The following is a 17,644-nucleotide window of genomic DNA, read 5'->3' on the forward strand; positions in this document are numbered from 1 at the left end:
AGCAAAGTGGAGAACGATTATTGGACGATGGTGTGTGATTGAATCGATGTCTGACAGGGAGGTCAGACAAGTGCCATTTGAGAGGACAATCTTCATCTATTTGTAGGGCAAGTAATATCCTTTTCTAAACCAATCCATATCGGTTCAGTCATGGAGAGTATAAAACCCATATCTAACCTCAGTTAATTTCTATCGCCATTCCTTTAAATGTAACCTCTTGCATTTATCACATTCAGGCCAAGCGAGTGATAACCATCTGAGAGATGAATGGGAAGTAACTACATCACCCAATTCAATCTAAAGGTTCTTGGTTCGATCCCAAACGCAGCATGCTCTTGAGCTATTTAGCAAGACTTATGCGTTTCCCCAATCTCTTTGCAGAACTCCACAAGGACTTGAGGATGTATCGCGGTATCCTTATCTCCTGGCAGAGTTGCTGGGCAGCAGTCGGTGGACGGAGAAGGACGTCGAGAAGCTCGCTGGTCGAAATCTCATCAGGGTGTTCAGGGACGTTGAGAGGGTAAGTTGAGCTCTGTTGTTCTCACTGCTTTTCTCCAGCAGGCTCTGGAAGTGGACTAAGATTAGGAGATCTCATTCGTAGATATCATACCACAACGATTTTGAAACAATGGCCTCATGGTGTGCAATGGAAAACTATACTGCACAGTCGTAGACTCTATTAAATATGCATCGATATCTTATTTCTCTGCACGAGTCTTGCCCATTTTATTTTACACCCAGGAATTCAAGCCGAAAGTCAAGGGTTTTCGGAAGAGAACTTAGATGCATTTGACAGACGTAGTTGATTTCACAACATTAAGCCTCAGTTTACCGAAATTATACCGTTTATTTAAACTGCGGTTATCTTCATAGTAGACTAACATTGCTTGACGTAATTTAACTAGATATTTGATGGCTTTAACATAACTCGTTTAACCAATAATACATTTACCCAAAGACAGAGGTATGGAATTTTTCTTCAAGGGGAGCGGGAGAATTTAGTGACTTGCCATCCACAATTATTTTCTAAATCTAATCTCTCCTCTCTCTATCATATGTTATATTATATTTGAACTGAATCACGTTGCTTTCCTGTCACTGTTGGCTAGTAGCGACGATGAGGATGATTGATAGTTACCATACGAAACTGATGAATGCACACTCGCAAAGAACACCTATGCCCAGGCCGTGACTCCAACCCCGGACTTTTGGTGGTGTAATCGGGTAGTGTATAGTATTGTGGAATGCATGAACGTGTGTACCAGGTATAGGGTAGGGAAACAAACAAAAATCCTTAAAGGTAGCATCGTGCCACATGTGTTTACAAGTCTGAAAGCATTGGACTTTGTACTCGTATTTCCATTCGTACACACTATTATCAATATACACATAAATCATTTTTCTTCTACATTTATTATTATTATCGAACATTCAGCACGTCTCCAAATCCCCGTCAGTTTCAGAGAAGCCAAGCAAAGGTCATTTGCCTTACCCACAAAAGGCGACGGCTATATTTACGCTTTCTCTCCCAGAAGCCCAGAAATATTTCCATTCTTCCCTGAAACCAACCCCCTCCTCCACGCCAGCCAATAGAAACTGGACATGGACAAAAAACCCTAACCCAACGGTGAATTTTGGCGGTTCAGTGTGCGTCTATAAGCTAGACAGAAGAGTCGGTGTTGAGAATTCAGGTGACAAGTCTGTGTTTAGAATTTACGGTGACAAATCTGTGTCTAGGAATAGTACAGAAAAGTCGGTGTCATGAAGAGTCTGCGTTAAGAAGCCAGTGTCCGTCAGTGCCAAGAGTATTGCACATAACATTTGAGTTAAGATGAACTGGATAGTTTTCGTCACAAGATAAACTATATATTTTTTACATATAAAAGTATATATGTAACAGGTCAGTGTACAGAAGACAGATGCGAACTGTGACGTGTGTTTCCGCTGCCTGATATACCCTATATGTAGGAATCGTCACCGGAGAGCAGTGTGATTGACACCACGGACAGTAGGGACAACCAGGCTCCCTAAGGACAGGCAATGGATACATCAATACACAGCGCCAGGACATCGGTGTAAGTGTGACCGGAATTGAAATTGCAATTCTCATTATCATGTAGAGATTCTTAACATAGTACATATTCACATATCACAGTCCATCAATGAAATGGCTATAATTTCATATGCAACCCCATCTTTTTCCCCATCTCAATAATATGTTCTATTTGTTTATGTGTACCGTGCAGGTACAGCCGGCCATCGGACCCTGGACGGCTTTGTCCCCAACGCCTATTGTTCGGCTTCAACCCAGCGGCCCAGGGGGGAAAGAGCTAGCTTGTACGGCCACAACATTTACAGGAACAAAAGAGGCGCATACTACTATAGGGCACTATTCGCTACAGTTTCCACCAGCTTCCTGTGGTATTCTCTGGCATTTTACACCCAATGAACGGCTATTTTAATGCATGCTGTATACGGCGTAGCACGACGTTTTACCAAACAATGAATTAACACTGCCTCTGCACAATAACCGCTCATCTCAATTCCCTCTAATGCCGTGTCCACATCCTACGGGTGTAATGATCTCCGGCACATATGATCATATTGTGGTACCAACGTTTACATTTGAGAAAAATATAATTGCCATGACTTATTCTCCAGCCCTTGAATATAAGGGTTGTGCCATGTTTAATTTCGGATGAGTTCATATTAAAGTTAAATTCCCCTATCTTCTTGGCATCTCCAGGCAAAACAAAACGGTCAACTTTTAGCTCCAGTTTCAGGTGAGGATAAAACGAATTTTCACGGAGCAAGGTTCGAGTTATATGGAGGGTGTGGCACACCTTCCATATTTTCCTTGCCCAAATATTAGGGGGGGGGACATTGGCAGGCTCGGTACCCACCTTGCACAGACAAGTGTCATGACCAAGTGCATGTGACGAAAGATGAAGGCACCGCCATGAGAGATGTCCCACAGAATAATGACGCCGCTAGGAGCTTCACGCATTGTTCGTAACAGGCGCTACGTGGTGAACCAATTGGATCACTCTTATGAAAAAGCAAAGCAGAAAACCTGTTATTCGCCATTACTTCTGTGTCTGGGATTACCCCAGTTTATTCTACTACATTCGTTGCAAGCAAGGAAATAGGGTGGCAAAAAATATGTTAGTAATAATAAAAATTTCAAAATAGAACTTATCTATGATGAATGAATCAATTAATCAATATCCCAATTGGAAATCTCCCCGCTTCGGCCACAGCCGTGACCAAGGTAACGATTCACACAGCTCCTTTCATTGTTCTTGAATATTGCCCGGTAACCGTTCACAACTTGCCAGACATGTTACACCCCTGCAGAGAATGATCTTCAGTGAAACGGTTAACCTAAGAGGTAGAAATCGACGAAAAATGAGCAAAAGACAAACATAAATCATATTGAAACCACAGGGTCGAGTTTGTTCTACTGTCGGTTCTGCAGAGAATATCCTGAGAAAGCAATTCCCCTGTTTTCTGCACCGCATGAGACTGCTGTAATCTGTCTTCAACCGTTTATGCTATTGCTGTCCAGCTTTAGAGAAATCGGAAAGACCTTTCCCTTTTTCAGATTCGCGTGCTGCACGCTACCTTCAATTTCAGAAGTAGTAAATTAGTTGGATTATATTTTCACTTTTTTTCTTCGTGCTTTATTGATTGAATTTTATGATTCCTGAAAAAAAATCATAACATGCTAAAGAAAAATAGTACAGTACATTAAAATATCAGAAGATACTTATGGGAGTATTCAAATATTTGAAGACGATAACAAACTTGAAAAAAATACTACCAGAGCCTTTTGTGATTCGCACTGAAATTTGAGTTGTAAGTCAGTCAGCCTCCTTGGCGGAGTAGTTAGCACACCTTACTACAACGCCAGGTGTCCGGGTTTGAATCACGGGCTGGGCATGGGTGTTCTTTGTGAATGTCCCTTCATCAATTTAGTGATATCATCACTCATCCTCATCTTCGCTATTACCGAAAAGTAGACGAAAAGCGAAGAATATAAACTAAAGCAATCAATTGAGTTGTAGGTCCAGTAAAAGTATAAAGTTCACATAAGTGTTACATAAAAACTTTATTAAGAATTATATTTTACAACAGGGCATAGAAAAGATGTTACACTTGCACACATGGAACACATCGTAATATATTAGGAACTTCCGTTTCTCCGATGTATGAGTAATGTATGAGTATGAGTAATGCCACTTGACGTCATCATGTAACAGTGCGAGGTAATAGCCTCATTTGTAAGAAGGATATCGTAAGCTGGAATAGATTGGTCGAGCACTTACACGTTCCATGTATAATACGGAATAACTAATTTTAGCAATTTATGATGCTTGATGATGACTTCTGGGCTGAGAGAACAATTACTGATGTTACTTCAGATAGAGTGAAAAACTATTCTGGTAGAATAATTATGTCGAATTCGCATTCCAGGCACCATCTCGAATATTCCAAAATTTGTTGTTATGTTGTGTGAAAGTTTGTTTGTGTTTTTTTGTTGTTTTACGTCGCTTGTCTGTCTCATTTGGCAAATCGCGACGATGGGGAAGAGAGATAATCAAGTAAAATTGACACTCAAGGAACTTCCATGCCTAGGCCGGTGTTAGAACTGTGGAAAAATCGTTGTTGAGATCAATAGTCGATTACTTAACGCGCTCGGTTACCAAGCCATCTTGCGAAAGTTCATATTATATATTCTTTTCACATAATGTGTATATATAAAAAATATATAACACTGATGTGGTGTTCGCGTAGAAAAAATGCTTCTTGCATTCTAATTCAGGACGTGCCCTTTATTGGCAAAGGATTAATATAGCAACCCTATTAATAAACAAACTCTCAAGCAATATTTTCAAAGACATTGGAAGTGAACAACAACAACAACAACAGTAACAACAATAATAATAATAATAATATTAATAATAATAATAATAATAATAATAATTCCTTTAATTGGCGGCGAAGTTCACCACCTAAACCCACATAAGAAAATATAAGTACATATAAAGTAATAATACATGAATACAGATAATCCTGCAATTAAAAATATAATCATTATAGTAATAGTAGTTATTGAATAATACAAATGAGAAAGAACAAAAAATGAAAAAACGGCAGAAATGTAGAAAAATATAAGTAGAGAAAATCTGAGGGGAAAAATACAAATATGAAGGTTATCATAAGGTTTCCTTGAAGTAAAAATATATGTCACAGTATTTAGACAATGTAAGGGCACTTAGTGAGGCGAATGATAAAAAAAACTAATGCCTAAAGACTAAAGTCAACGATTTCCAATTGTATGCTCCATGAAAGACCTACGTAGACAGACATTTCGAACTGTTCTTTTAGTATTTTGTAAATACTCGCAGATGAAACGAAATATATGCTTCTTAATATTCAAATTGCCTAGCGTTTGAGACAATTGGCATGCAATGTAGACCTCCAAGTAGTATATAACACATTGAGATCCAAAAATCAAAATATTTATGTTGTAAATACAAATGTTTCATCACATTATTAAAGAGTGTCTAGTCCTCTTGAGTTAATTTCTGTCAAATGAATGTTGAACTTTGTTTCAAATCCACTTTATGCGCAGGAAATCTGGATCGAACCCACGGTTTAAAGTGAAATCCAACTGACTATATTTCTCTACTGTATACCCCTTCATTAGAGGCGAAAGGTTTACAACCACGCCATCTGGGTGGCCCTTCTGAACGTCAAGTGAATCATAAACGATAAATTGACACTACAATCCGATCCTTTTGGCTTCGTTCCGAGATAGCGCGTGACAATGTGTCACATGACGCAGGCATTCTGGTCCCGTAACAAATCGCTTATTTACGCACATATCTTTAGCATGTAGACAATTATATTTACATTGCATAACGAGTACTAACCTGTGTTATAAGAGTTGTTCGAAGTTGTTCACGCGCCTTCTCTGCCCAAAGCCAAAACGAATGCACTGTATTTGAAGACAAAATTTACAAATTTCTCGTATGTGTCCAAAAACATTTGATTATAAATAGATTTTATACCTGACTTAGCTGTTAACATCCAATTTTCCTCTGAAACGACCCAATTTGATAAGTGCTTGCATTTTGGGAATATTTTAGCATACTGTTTGAAGTAGACATTATCTATTGGCCCGTGCTTCTAACTACACTTATTCTAGTACTACGTTTCTAGACAATACTTTTTCTGTTTCGTCTTCAGGCAAACAAATTTCCACACCAAAGCCAATCAACTACTCCACTGTGATCCGTTTGGATAACGCACTTGATTTGAAGTAAAATTACAGGTTTATCGCAAGATTAAACCCCATTACGGGTAAAAATAAATTTGTTGACCTGAAGACGCAAGAATAGGAACGTAGTGTACACTTAATGCACTTGATAGTGGACAATGTTTAATTAACATTGCATGCTAATGCCACTAACATTCAGTAAAATCTGTTAACTCTTTACTTTTCAAAAAACAATTTGACATTCCATTAGCGTCACATCAAGCTTGCATTTTCAAAACAAACTAAATAAATTAAAAATGTTTTATTACAACACTTTCAACAAAAAGAAGCGAATTGTTCACTATTGTAATCAGGTGTGCACATGAACTATTTAGAATGCTCAATATTTAGCTAGTTTGAAGCCATAAAAATTCTTTAGCAATTTGTCAGAAGCGAACATACATGAACACTTCAGTCAACAGCAAAAAGTAAGGGTATAGCAAGGATATGTAATAAAGACACAGTTAAATGTATCATAAATATAAATACTGTATGAAAAATATTAATTTGCGGGGAACACTTCTGGAAATAATGTGGTGGACCACTGACAGCAAAATATACGCCCTCTGTTGCATATTTCGTTCACTATTCACCAAGAGTTCGTGGACTTTGTCTTATACTACACTACCTATAACTGAAGCACGTGTAGTTCCCATATCAAATGTTGACAAACATGCAGAAGTTAACATAAGAGTATTGTGAAAATATACTGAATATATCATGCCAATTAAACCAAAAATGGAGTGACAGCATTGCCTAGTAAATAAAATATTTATTTCTAATATATTATTAGATTATTGTATTATTTTAAACAGTTACGTTTCTGCATTTGTTATCATTCAACTGTCTTAACTATATTTTATTCTGAATACGTTCTCTTTGTAGTAGATGGAACCCACGGACTAAATGTATAAAAACGGAGATCTGGATTCTAGGTTACAAGTACAGTCACCGGCAATAAAAATGAGACACACTACGGTGTTGCCTAACTTTACGGCGATAGGTGGATTTGAATAGAAATAATATTAATATCAAATGCCAAATTCTAATACCACCGTAGATTTAGGAAAAACACGTAACGTCTTGCAGAGAAGAGAGTACTTCAGGATGTAAGTATCCCATTTATATTGCCGGTGACTTTATATGATGCATACTTTTGTGACGTCACAACTTTAAAATATGTCACTAATATATTTATTTTGTAAAAGAAAGCGTAATTTTCGTGTTATTATATGTAATATTGCACCTTGTTTGTAATGTATATCTTTTGTTTAATATTTATTGTATTTTATGCTCTACTATGGGTAGTTCAATGTATCTTTATATTTGCGAGAGTGCACTATGTAAATTTATATTTCTAAACGTGTGTAGGTGTCAGTTGTGTTGGTAGCATCTTTTTGTAGATAGTGATTCATCTGTACTTGAATCTGTATTCTTGAAATATTATAAAAGCGAGAACTCCTCGGTGATGTGCATACATCTTGGTATGTTAGTTCAGGGCGCAAGCTAAGCCTATGTGACCATAGGAATGCCGATGGCCATGCATTGATGCTATGTACAATACTGCAACCATTCTACGTTAAGAAATAAAGCTAGCCTAAGGATTGATTTGGAATAAAAGGCTATAGAGCAAATATTGGCTCAGTTATTATTACGTGGGTGAATCAAATATAAACGGGAATTTATTTTTCATAATTTATTGAAACAAAATACAAATAAAAAACAAAGTAATTACTTTCCTACATAGCTCCCTTGAACTGAAATGCACTTTTGCCAGCGGATAGAGAGTTTGGCAATCCCTTTGTCCCACAAAGTTCTCGGTCGTGTGTGCAGCCAGTTGCACACGAACTCTTCCACTTCTGCGTCATCCTGAAAACGCTTACCTCCCGAGTGCTTCTTTCAGGGGTCTAAACAAGTGATAATCACAAGGGGATAAGTCTGGACTGTATGGAGGATGTTCAAGTGGTGTCCAATGAATTTCGTCCAGTGTGTCACGTGTTGCACCAGCTGTGTGAGGTCTGGCTATATCATGAAGCAGCAGAACACTTCTGATGGGTGAACCACGTCGTTTGGTCCGATAAGCAGCCTTAACACTTTCCAGGAGTTGAAAATACTAAGAAGCATTTACTGTTCTTCTTTCATGAAGATAATCAATAAAAATAACACCTCTGAAATAAAAAAAACTGTGTCAAGAATCTTCCCAGCTGATGCGTGCCTTTTGACCTTGAATGGCCCAAACTCTTCTTTTTTCCGCCACACCTTGCTGGCCCGTTTCGACTTTGGTGTGTAGTGGTGGACCCAAGTTTCATCACAGGTGACAAGACTGTTCAAAAATTCATTCCCTTTGAGCCTATGAGAGATTTCCAGTCGAATATTTTTCTGCTCCTCAGTGAGGATGCGTGTGACCCACCTCGAAGCGATTTTTCTGTAGCCAAAGTTCTCATGAATGATCGTGTGAGCACTACCATAACTTATGCCCACTGCCGATGAAATTTCACTGACTGCCAAGCGACGGTCACCTTCAATCAAGTCCTGAACAACCTGAATGTTTTCTTGAGTGAAGCTTTTCCTTGGCCTCCGTTGATGTCTTTCATTTTCCACAGTTTCCCGTCCTCCCCAAAACATGTTGTGCCATTCATACACACGGGTCTTTGAAAGGGTGGACTCACCAAACTGTGCTGGAAGTCCGGTCAAAATTTCACTTGGTGTTACTCCTTCGTTTGTAAGAAATTTGATAATGATGCGTTGCGCTCACTCATCATGCTACTGACTCATGTTAAAAGTTGACAAGGACTCCAGGGAAGGAACAGACTCCAGATACACCCACTGTCATCACCTCAAGGCCAAGGGACTCCACCACACTTTCCTTGCAAGAAATAAGTTCCCGTTTATATTTGATTTACCCTAGAACAGTCACGGACACTTCTGGGTTGTAACGACCTTATTGAAGAAGCACTCAAACAAGCCATCCATGTCTGACCACCATTCGCCTTGTGACTAGACAACCCAAACAACATTGTAATTCTGCGGCTTGTATACCAGTCACGGGTATACATTTCTGTAAATTGAGCAGTGATGCCAAAGAGAAATACGAGATGAAGATTGTCGGAAGTAATGTCTCGTGTTCTCGACATGGAATAATACTCGGTCCAAGTTACGTTCCTTTATTTAATGTTGTTTGGTAACGAACTTGACGGACTGGTTTTATATTTTCACTCCTTGCATTACACTAAGTTCTGTATTTTACAGTTATATTAATTCTTTGAACGAAAATAATACCTAGAACAACATCCAACACACGTTCACACCACTCTTGTCACACGCATGCACGTGAAAACGCGCACACAAAGCTAAGTTTTAACTTCCAAGTGAATGTCCAAATGACAGTAAACGGAGAAGCATGATGTGCGAAACATGTGATATTTCACAGAAAGAATGCGTCTATTTTTGACATACGTGGTTTCTATTAATAGAGAATAAGAGAATTATCAGAAATTAAGATGCATTTGCTTTTTCATGTGCTGAGGAAGGAAACAGACTGACTGGAAAAAAGAAAATGTAGTGCTATTGATAGTGTGTTGGTTAGCGTGCAGAACTTTCATCAGAGAGGCCTGGGTTCGATCCCCACCATGGGAAAACTTTTTTTTATTATTTGCTTGCAGTGAACAAATTTATTATATTGTTTTCTAGGCATCTTAACGAAAGGATACACATCAAATTTAATATTTTAATCTGTCCTTTCATTCTTCTAATAGGTTCTCTATCACAAGGGATATAGAGATTCTCAATCTTGGCGAAGGATATTTTCTCAATAGTTCCGTAGCTACGATTCTCCAGTCCCTTCCACCCACTTATTTATTTACTTTCTTCATATCTACTCACGAAATACCATGAATCTAACGAAAACACACATATATAGTTATAACAAGAAACACACCTCGCATCGAAGGTTCCAGGTTTGAGTTCTGGATTTATTGCGAGGGTGGATTATTCCTATGTGTCTATTTATCATCTTCGTCTAAAAAAACATTCCTCACTATTCCCGTGATTATCTTAGGGAGAGACCAAAGCTACTCAAATAACAAAAGTACAGAAAACGCAAGACACACCTGGCTACGCATGTTATACCTTGGGAATTAGCAATCTGAAAATAAACTTTCGTTTTGGTGGACTACTTGAGTTTCGTGTTGTCTCGTTTGGAGTGTTGGCTAGCGTGTCGGACTTGCGTACGGGCAACTTGAGTTCGAGCCCAGTAGAAGGTTACTTTTTTTGTTAAATTTCATCCAACCTTATTTATTAAACTCAGATTTCTTTAAAACCTGTTGAATTACATGCCACTTCGTATTTTGGCAATCTGAAAGCAGCATAGATGAAAAGTAATACGATTTTTTATTATTCCCAGAAAATGACAATGAAACCATTAATAACGGTTTTTGCAATGTGAAATTGATATCATACATTGAAATACTAAAAATGGAGAATTTCGCTTAAACCAACTTATAAATGATCATATCCTGATGTAAGATGCACGATCAGAAAGCCTAAATGTTGCATTCAAAACTGCAGAGAACTAACTAACTCTTTAGCCTTTTAAACCCGAAGGTTCATGGCTGCAGCAACACAGGCCTTCCATCTGTCCCTATCCTGAGCAATATCTATATACTCTTTTCCATCCCTACAAATTTCCTCTAGGTCCAACTGAACGTAGTCACTCCATCTTCGTCTTGGCCTTCCTACAGGTCTCTTACCATCAGGTTTACCAACAAGAATCCTGTAAACTCCTCATTCCTCTCCCATTCGTGCCATATGGCCTGCCCACCTAAGTCTTCTTCATTTCATTATTCTAATAATATCTGGACATGAATACAAATTATGTAACCTTCTCCACTCACCTGTCTCCTCATCCCTTTCAGGTCCAAATATTTTCCTAAGGATCATATTTTCAAATACTCTTAATTTATGTTCCTCTTTCAATGTAAGGGACCAAGTTTCACACCCATATAATAATACAGGCAAATTACTGTTTTGTATATTTTAACTTTTAGTTTCTTAGATATTAAACGAGAAGACAAAAGTTTATGAAGAGAAAAGTAGCAGGCATTTCCTGAATTATTCCTACCTTTTATTTCCTCTTTAATATAATTTTCGCTTGTTAATATTACTCCTAAGTATTTGAATTTGGAGACTGCTTCAAACGAGTTGTTATCAATAATTAGATTTTGATGATTATCTAAAACTTGGTTTCCGCCTGTAAGCATATATTTAGTTTCCTCTTTGTTAAATTCCAAACCTATCTCTTTAGCAGTTTTGAAAAATATTTTAGCATTATTCTTAATTGTATTTATATAATCCCCTAATAAGTCTACATCATCTGCATATGCTAACAACTGAGTCACACAATTTAATTTAGTCCTTCGTTAGTTTCTTTTACCTTCCTAACAGCATATTTTAAGGCAAAATTAAAGAACAATGGAGATAATGCATCTCCTTGTTTTAATCCATCATGAATTGTAAATTTGTCAGACACATTAATACCCACACGAATTTTAATTTCTGTTTCACTCGTACACACTTTTATCATATTAACAAGCTTCTTAGGTATTCCAAACTCGACTAATATATTATATAATTTATCCCTTTTGACCGAATCATATGCTTTTTTGAAATCAATGAATAGCTGATAGACATTTTGATTATATTCCCACTTTTTCTCAAGTGTCTATCTGATGTGAAAAATTTGATCTGTAGTTGATCTGTCACGTTTAATGTAATTACATAAACTGCACTTAATACACAAAACTGCAGAGAACAATGCATTATTTTTTAACAGTTTACAATGCATGACTTATTATTAGTGAATTTTTTTTTTACTATAGTAGGGATTTAGTTATTAATATAAATAAACAAGAGAGAAGAATTAGTGATGAACTAAAATTGTAAACTAAAATAAAATATCTAAGTTTCTCAGGAAAAAACACACAAGTCACAAACTGCGAATATCTGTTGATTTCATCTAAGAAGGAGAGGCTACGGTTTGCGACGGGACTTTCTATAGTGGTACGGTACCCTGCAGTTTATTTTTATTATTGAATTAAAGGAATACACCTACTTGTCAGTATCCCCAGTTCTTCACATTTTTCTCACTTGTCATACATGTCAATTTTCTCTATGTTCTCTTTATTCTCATTGGGACAAACACAAACATCCATGCCCGAAAAGAGTATTGATAATATAGCACGTTAGCAATTTCCGAGGAAAAGTTTGATACCCGGTTTATACGCGAGTGGTTGAAATCCCACTTTAAACTGTAGGTCCAGTCCGGTATAAGCTTTCTTACTGTGCATAAAGTGGACTAAAAAAAAGAAGAAAAAATCCGAGGAAAAGCGCTTGAAGGTTTCAATGCTTTCCAAGTGCCTTGATGAGGAGATGATATTGTATGACTTTAAAGTGACCAGGTAGCCCCATAGTAGCGAATAAGTATCACGCCCCGAAGGTTTTGGGTTCGATTCCCGTTCTACTCCCTAATTTTATTTTAATAACTCGAGCAACAAATGTTTGCATATTATCTAATAATTTATTGAAATAAAGGTGAAATATATTTTTACTTAATTTTTGGTGGAAATCTCTATTTTACCGTTTTCAATTTTATTAATGGAAATATTTTTTAAAGATATTTTATCACTTTTCTCATCATTTTACAAACATTTACATATTGAATTGTCGACGTTTATTATTCAAAAAATGTTATACCTGGTGAAAAGTATACATTTCTTTCGAGAAAATGAACCAGGAATAAATATAATTCTATTCGCAAGTAATTATCGTAAAAGTTTGGAAAACAAAATTAAATTTGAAATTCAACAATTCGCACAGCAAATAAAATAAGAAAATGTGCAATAAATAAAATGAAATAATTAGTTGCTTGAGTTAAGACAAAAATTGGAGGCAATCAAATGGAATCGAACCAAGTTCCTTCTACGTGTCAAACTAACACGCTACCACCACACCACCGGGCCTTCTGACAGACGGACAATATATTCGTCTCGTGAGTACCGCTTGCTAAGTTTCTAAACATTGAAGCGCTTTTTTCTCGGGAGTGAATGACTACTGTAATTGTTGTTGTGTGTCACAGAGATATGTTTACTGCAACATTTGAACACACAATCAAAACATACAGAAAAAAATGTTTTTTCTGCACATCATTACTTTTCTCCGAGTTCAAAAAATATCCAGAATCCAAACTCACTGCTAGTTACCCAGTTATGCAAAATGTGCCTGGACTACACGCATGCGCTTTATCAGGGATGCGAAGGAACCTCGCAAAGTTACAGAAGGTTCTCTGGGGTGCTGTCGGTTGGCCGCGGAGTCACGTGGTGTCTGGTTATCAGTCGAACGTGACCTTGTGCAGCACACTGAAGCGAGCGAAGGTATTTCATGTGATTTGTAAGCTGCAACAGACTTGACACGTGTTTTAATTGACAGAGGTTTGTCTTCAGCTTATTCTTTAGGGACAGGCAAACCACACTAGGCATACAGAATATATTGTAATATGGGACGCAATTATTTCTCAGTCTCCTCACACTGACAATTTTATTACCCTCTCTGGAGTTAGCTGGCCATAGAAACGGATCTTATTATTGAAGTCGTATCTCGTATGATGGCTTGGTTCAGTATGCTGATCAGGTTTTCTGACAAAAACAGGACAGGTTACCCAAGAACAATCTGTTTCCTTCCTCATCCTGTATAAAGCATACGAGCACATAGCACAAATATGTAAGAGAAATATTTGTTAATTTGGTAACCCGTTTGCAATTGAATTTCTATCATTAACAGCTGGAAAGAAACAAAGGCTTTCTTTTTTAAAGATTACAATAAATAATTTTTATTTGATTAGGAAACTAAGAATGACTTCAGTATTCTCATGCAATACAAAATAGATTATAAACACTCTCTAAAACATACTACTGCTCTTTGCAACACATTATTTCCACAATCAAGACACAAAATTAAGGGCATGCTCAAGTAAAATTACGTATATTTCAGTAATTATCAAGTGCTTTACGGGCTCAACGTCAACCTGAATGTTGCATTGAAAACTGCAGAGAACAATGACTGACTTATGAACAGCGAAAAGTTTTTCTATGCTTCAATGGGCTTTTGGATATTACTATAAATAAACAAGGGAGAAGGACACAGGTTGGTTTCATGAACTAATTTGTAAACTAAAAGTATTAATTAAAGAAACAAAATACGTTCTCGATTTAATGTCATTCAATTTCAGGCACATTCCACCAACTGGAAGAGTATTTGCAAGGCGTGTGTGGTGTGCGGTGGGATACAGAGCAGTTCTATGTTGTGTTCTTTGCAAAACTCCAAGCATTGCAGAGAACAGTGTGAGGTATGCCCATCTAGAATCAGGAGACACCTTCCTTGCACGCGGTTTCTCTAGAAATGCTGAAGCCATAGTAAAAAGACGTCTTCATTAATGTAGCCTGAGTCTGTCATTTCTACCATGGCACCTGGAGGAAGTTCCTTTTTGAACACCTCTCTGAATCGTTTGCCCTTGAAAATGATGAAAGGTGGAATGAAACTACCAGAAGCATTACAACACGCTACTGCCGTTACATTCTCGCCTCTTTCTACACTTGTAATATCATTACTTCCCGTTTTCCCTTTTCTGCTACAATTCTTGATGGTTTGTTGTTTAATGGAAAACCACTCTCATCGACATTGTATATTTTTTCTGGTGTATGAAGCATAGTAGGAACCGTGTCCATTGTAACTCTTCGATATAATTCAAAAATCTCCTGTACAACCCTTATCGTCATTCCCTCAGCCCTGGCATTGGAAAGACCCTCTGGTTTCCTTAGCGAAAGGTCGGTATGTCGCTTCATAAAGCCAGAAAACCTTTTCTCTCCAGCTGCCTTCTGAGTAGCCCAAGGATGACAGATTTGATGTTTGTCTGCAAACATAAACGCAGCCTGTTTAACTACTGCAGCAGTGATTCCGAAGCCTCTGCTTGCCAAATCCTTCAACCTCTCCGCCAACTCTTTCTCTTGATCTTTCGACAGGATGGTTGGATGTCCAACTGCTTTTGGAATGCTGTTTTCTTCTTGTAAGACCTGGCTTCTTCTAGCACTGGAAATCCTATTCTGTAATGACGTGTATGGCACGTTGAAGAGGCCCGCCGCAGCACGTAAACTTACATCCCCAAGCAGTACGCTTGCAACAGCTCTGTTCATATTATCCTCCGACCATTTCATTCGAATTCCTTTCGACTTGTACGTGCGCACCATCTGCAACGATAACAAAAGTTATGGTAATTAATTTTTGGAGTGTAGTAGCACAAAATCTGCAGATCGATATAGCCCCGGAAAAAATGATCGTAAAAGCCCCAAAAGCCGATATTTCTTTCATTGGTTGGCTACACTGCGGTATACAACTTTGGCGCCCCGAACGTGTATGACTAACAACTAATATACCTACCCCATTGTTACATATAAAGTTATTCACTTACTCACAATAATGTGGCTGGTACAGCTTACGTTCAAAAGCTTATCTGTTTAACTATGCGAAAATGCACACGCAGAGTACATACCTTGTTTCAAAAACCAATTTTTTCCAGGCCGATCACTTAACCAACAGCAGCAATGTCGTGCGCGTCTGATCCGTTTCGGTTCTCCTTCTCCACTGATGCCATGCAGTTTGCCAACCCGAGCATTAACAATGCGCTAGGATCGAATATTCTTTCGTCGATCGGAATAGCCCCATGGTCGAAATAGCCCCGGTCTACCCTACGTTCGATTTTTTAAACAGTCCTGTCCCAGAAATTATTATGTGTTATGATGTTTATTCCCCTAAACATTTGTGGAAACTGATAGCAAATACGATGACGCACCCATAATTTTAATCTATGGAAAACAAACTGAAACTACAAAAACAATCATTTACGATCGCACGCTAGAAAAAAATAGTAGGGGAACAGCAATTTTCCCACAAAGAGAAATCCTTACTTCTCTGTTGTGGCCATTATTGTTCTCTTTGATATCTGACTATGCCACAGACTTTGCTTGCTTCACTATAGTCATATTTCTCTTGCCCAGGGAACTTGAAAAAGTTCAACATCAAGCTTCATATTGACATAGTTCTATCCTACTTAGCCGGCCCCTGTGACAGAGTGGTTAGCACATCGCGCTACGACGCCAGGGGTCCTGGGTTCATCAATTTCATCATATCATCACTCATTCCCATCTTCGCAAATTAGCCAAAAGTGGCACAAAGAGCGAAGTAAAATAAAGCAAATCAAATCACAAATCAAATTCTTTCCTGCTTCAAGCACTAAATATCTTTCGAACTTTTTGACAAAATATTTTGGACACCCTGTATGTATAACATTTGCTATAATGCGCACACAAGCAGATTCTGAACTGATTGTACTCTTTCTGTATTTTTGCAGGTGAAAGACGAGTGGGCAAGCTCCGAAGTTCGGCCCTTGGAGGACATCATCCCTCCTCAGGACATGTACGGGAAGACCTACTGCAGGTATCCAGTCACGTGATACGAATCCCAGAACCGCGGGATTCAAATTTTCTAAAGTTCAACTCACTGCCATTTCGTAGGGGGGAAGTTACGAATTCTTTTCATGCCTTCAGCAGTGAAAACAAAGGCAAGCGGAGGTGCGTAAATCAGCCAACGATAGAGTCCGGTCATGCGTACTATAATTTATACTCATGGATGCCGAGTGAGGTTGTTTTCAAGAGAAATACTATACGCACAGCTTCCTCAAGGACAACTGTAGAAGTGCGTAACAGTTCGGAGTTATAATGTCAACTAGCATTCCTTTTCATTAACGTAAAGAAAAACAGGTTTCAAAATGGACAGTATGTAATTTATAGTAATGTTCTACCTAACGTTCTACACAGAAGTGGAGGAAAATAAATAAGGTGCCTGAATCTAACGAGCAGACATGATATAAATAGATACAGAACTGATAAAATAGTTTTAAAGAGAAGGAAAAAATCAAATTATTGCGGTATTGTCTGCACTACAAAAATCACCAAATTTTTCTCTACATTTGTAGGACAGTTTTATAATAGTGTTTATATTGTTATTCCAATTATCACAATAATATATATGTGTAATTTGTTGAAATAATAAATTACTATCATATCTAACACTGATCTTTGTCTACTTTCTTTGATTCATTGTTCGATTTTTGCTCGTTCTGAAATTTGTATTTGGTTCTGTTTCTTTGAAACACATTTGTAATTCCTGAAAAATGTGCACTCATGGACATCTCGTGGTTACAATCCAATTGAC

At 37.7% G+C, this 17,644-nt stretch overlaps 1 protein-coding gene across 1 annotated transcript in view; it reads left to right on the top strand.

Annotated features, from left to right (window-relative positions):
• The window catches only part of LOC146000618 (dipeptidase 1-like), a 271,792-nt gene extending 254,486 nt beyond the window's left edge, over positions 1 to 17,306 (top strand). Inside the window, exons 11-12 of the mRNA XM_083138372.1 lie at positions 382 to 520; positions 16,782 to 17,306. Of these exons, the coding sequence (XP_082994498.1) occupies positions 382 to 520; positions 16,782 to 16,883 (241 nt within the window). The 3' untranslated portion in view covers positions 16,884 to 17,306. The remainder of the gene's footprint in view (positions 1 to 381; positions 521 to 16,781) is intronic.
• The last annotated feature ends 338 nt before the right edge of the window (positions 17,307 to 17,644 follow it).

This window comes from Lepisma saccharinum, chromosome 16, assembly GCF_977018435.1.
Source record: "Lepisma saccharinum chromosome 16, izLepSacc3.1, whole genome shotgun sequence".
NCBI classification, from domain to species: Eukaryota; Metazoa; Arthropoda; class Insecta; order Zygentoma; family Lepismatidae; genus Lepisma; species Lepisma saccharinum.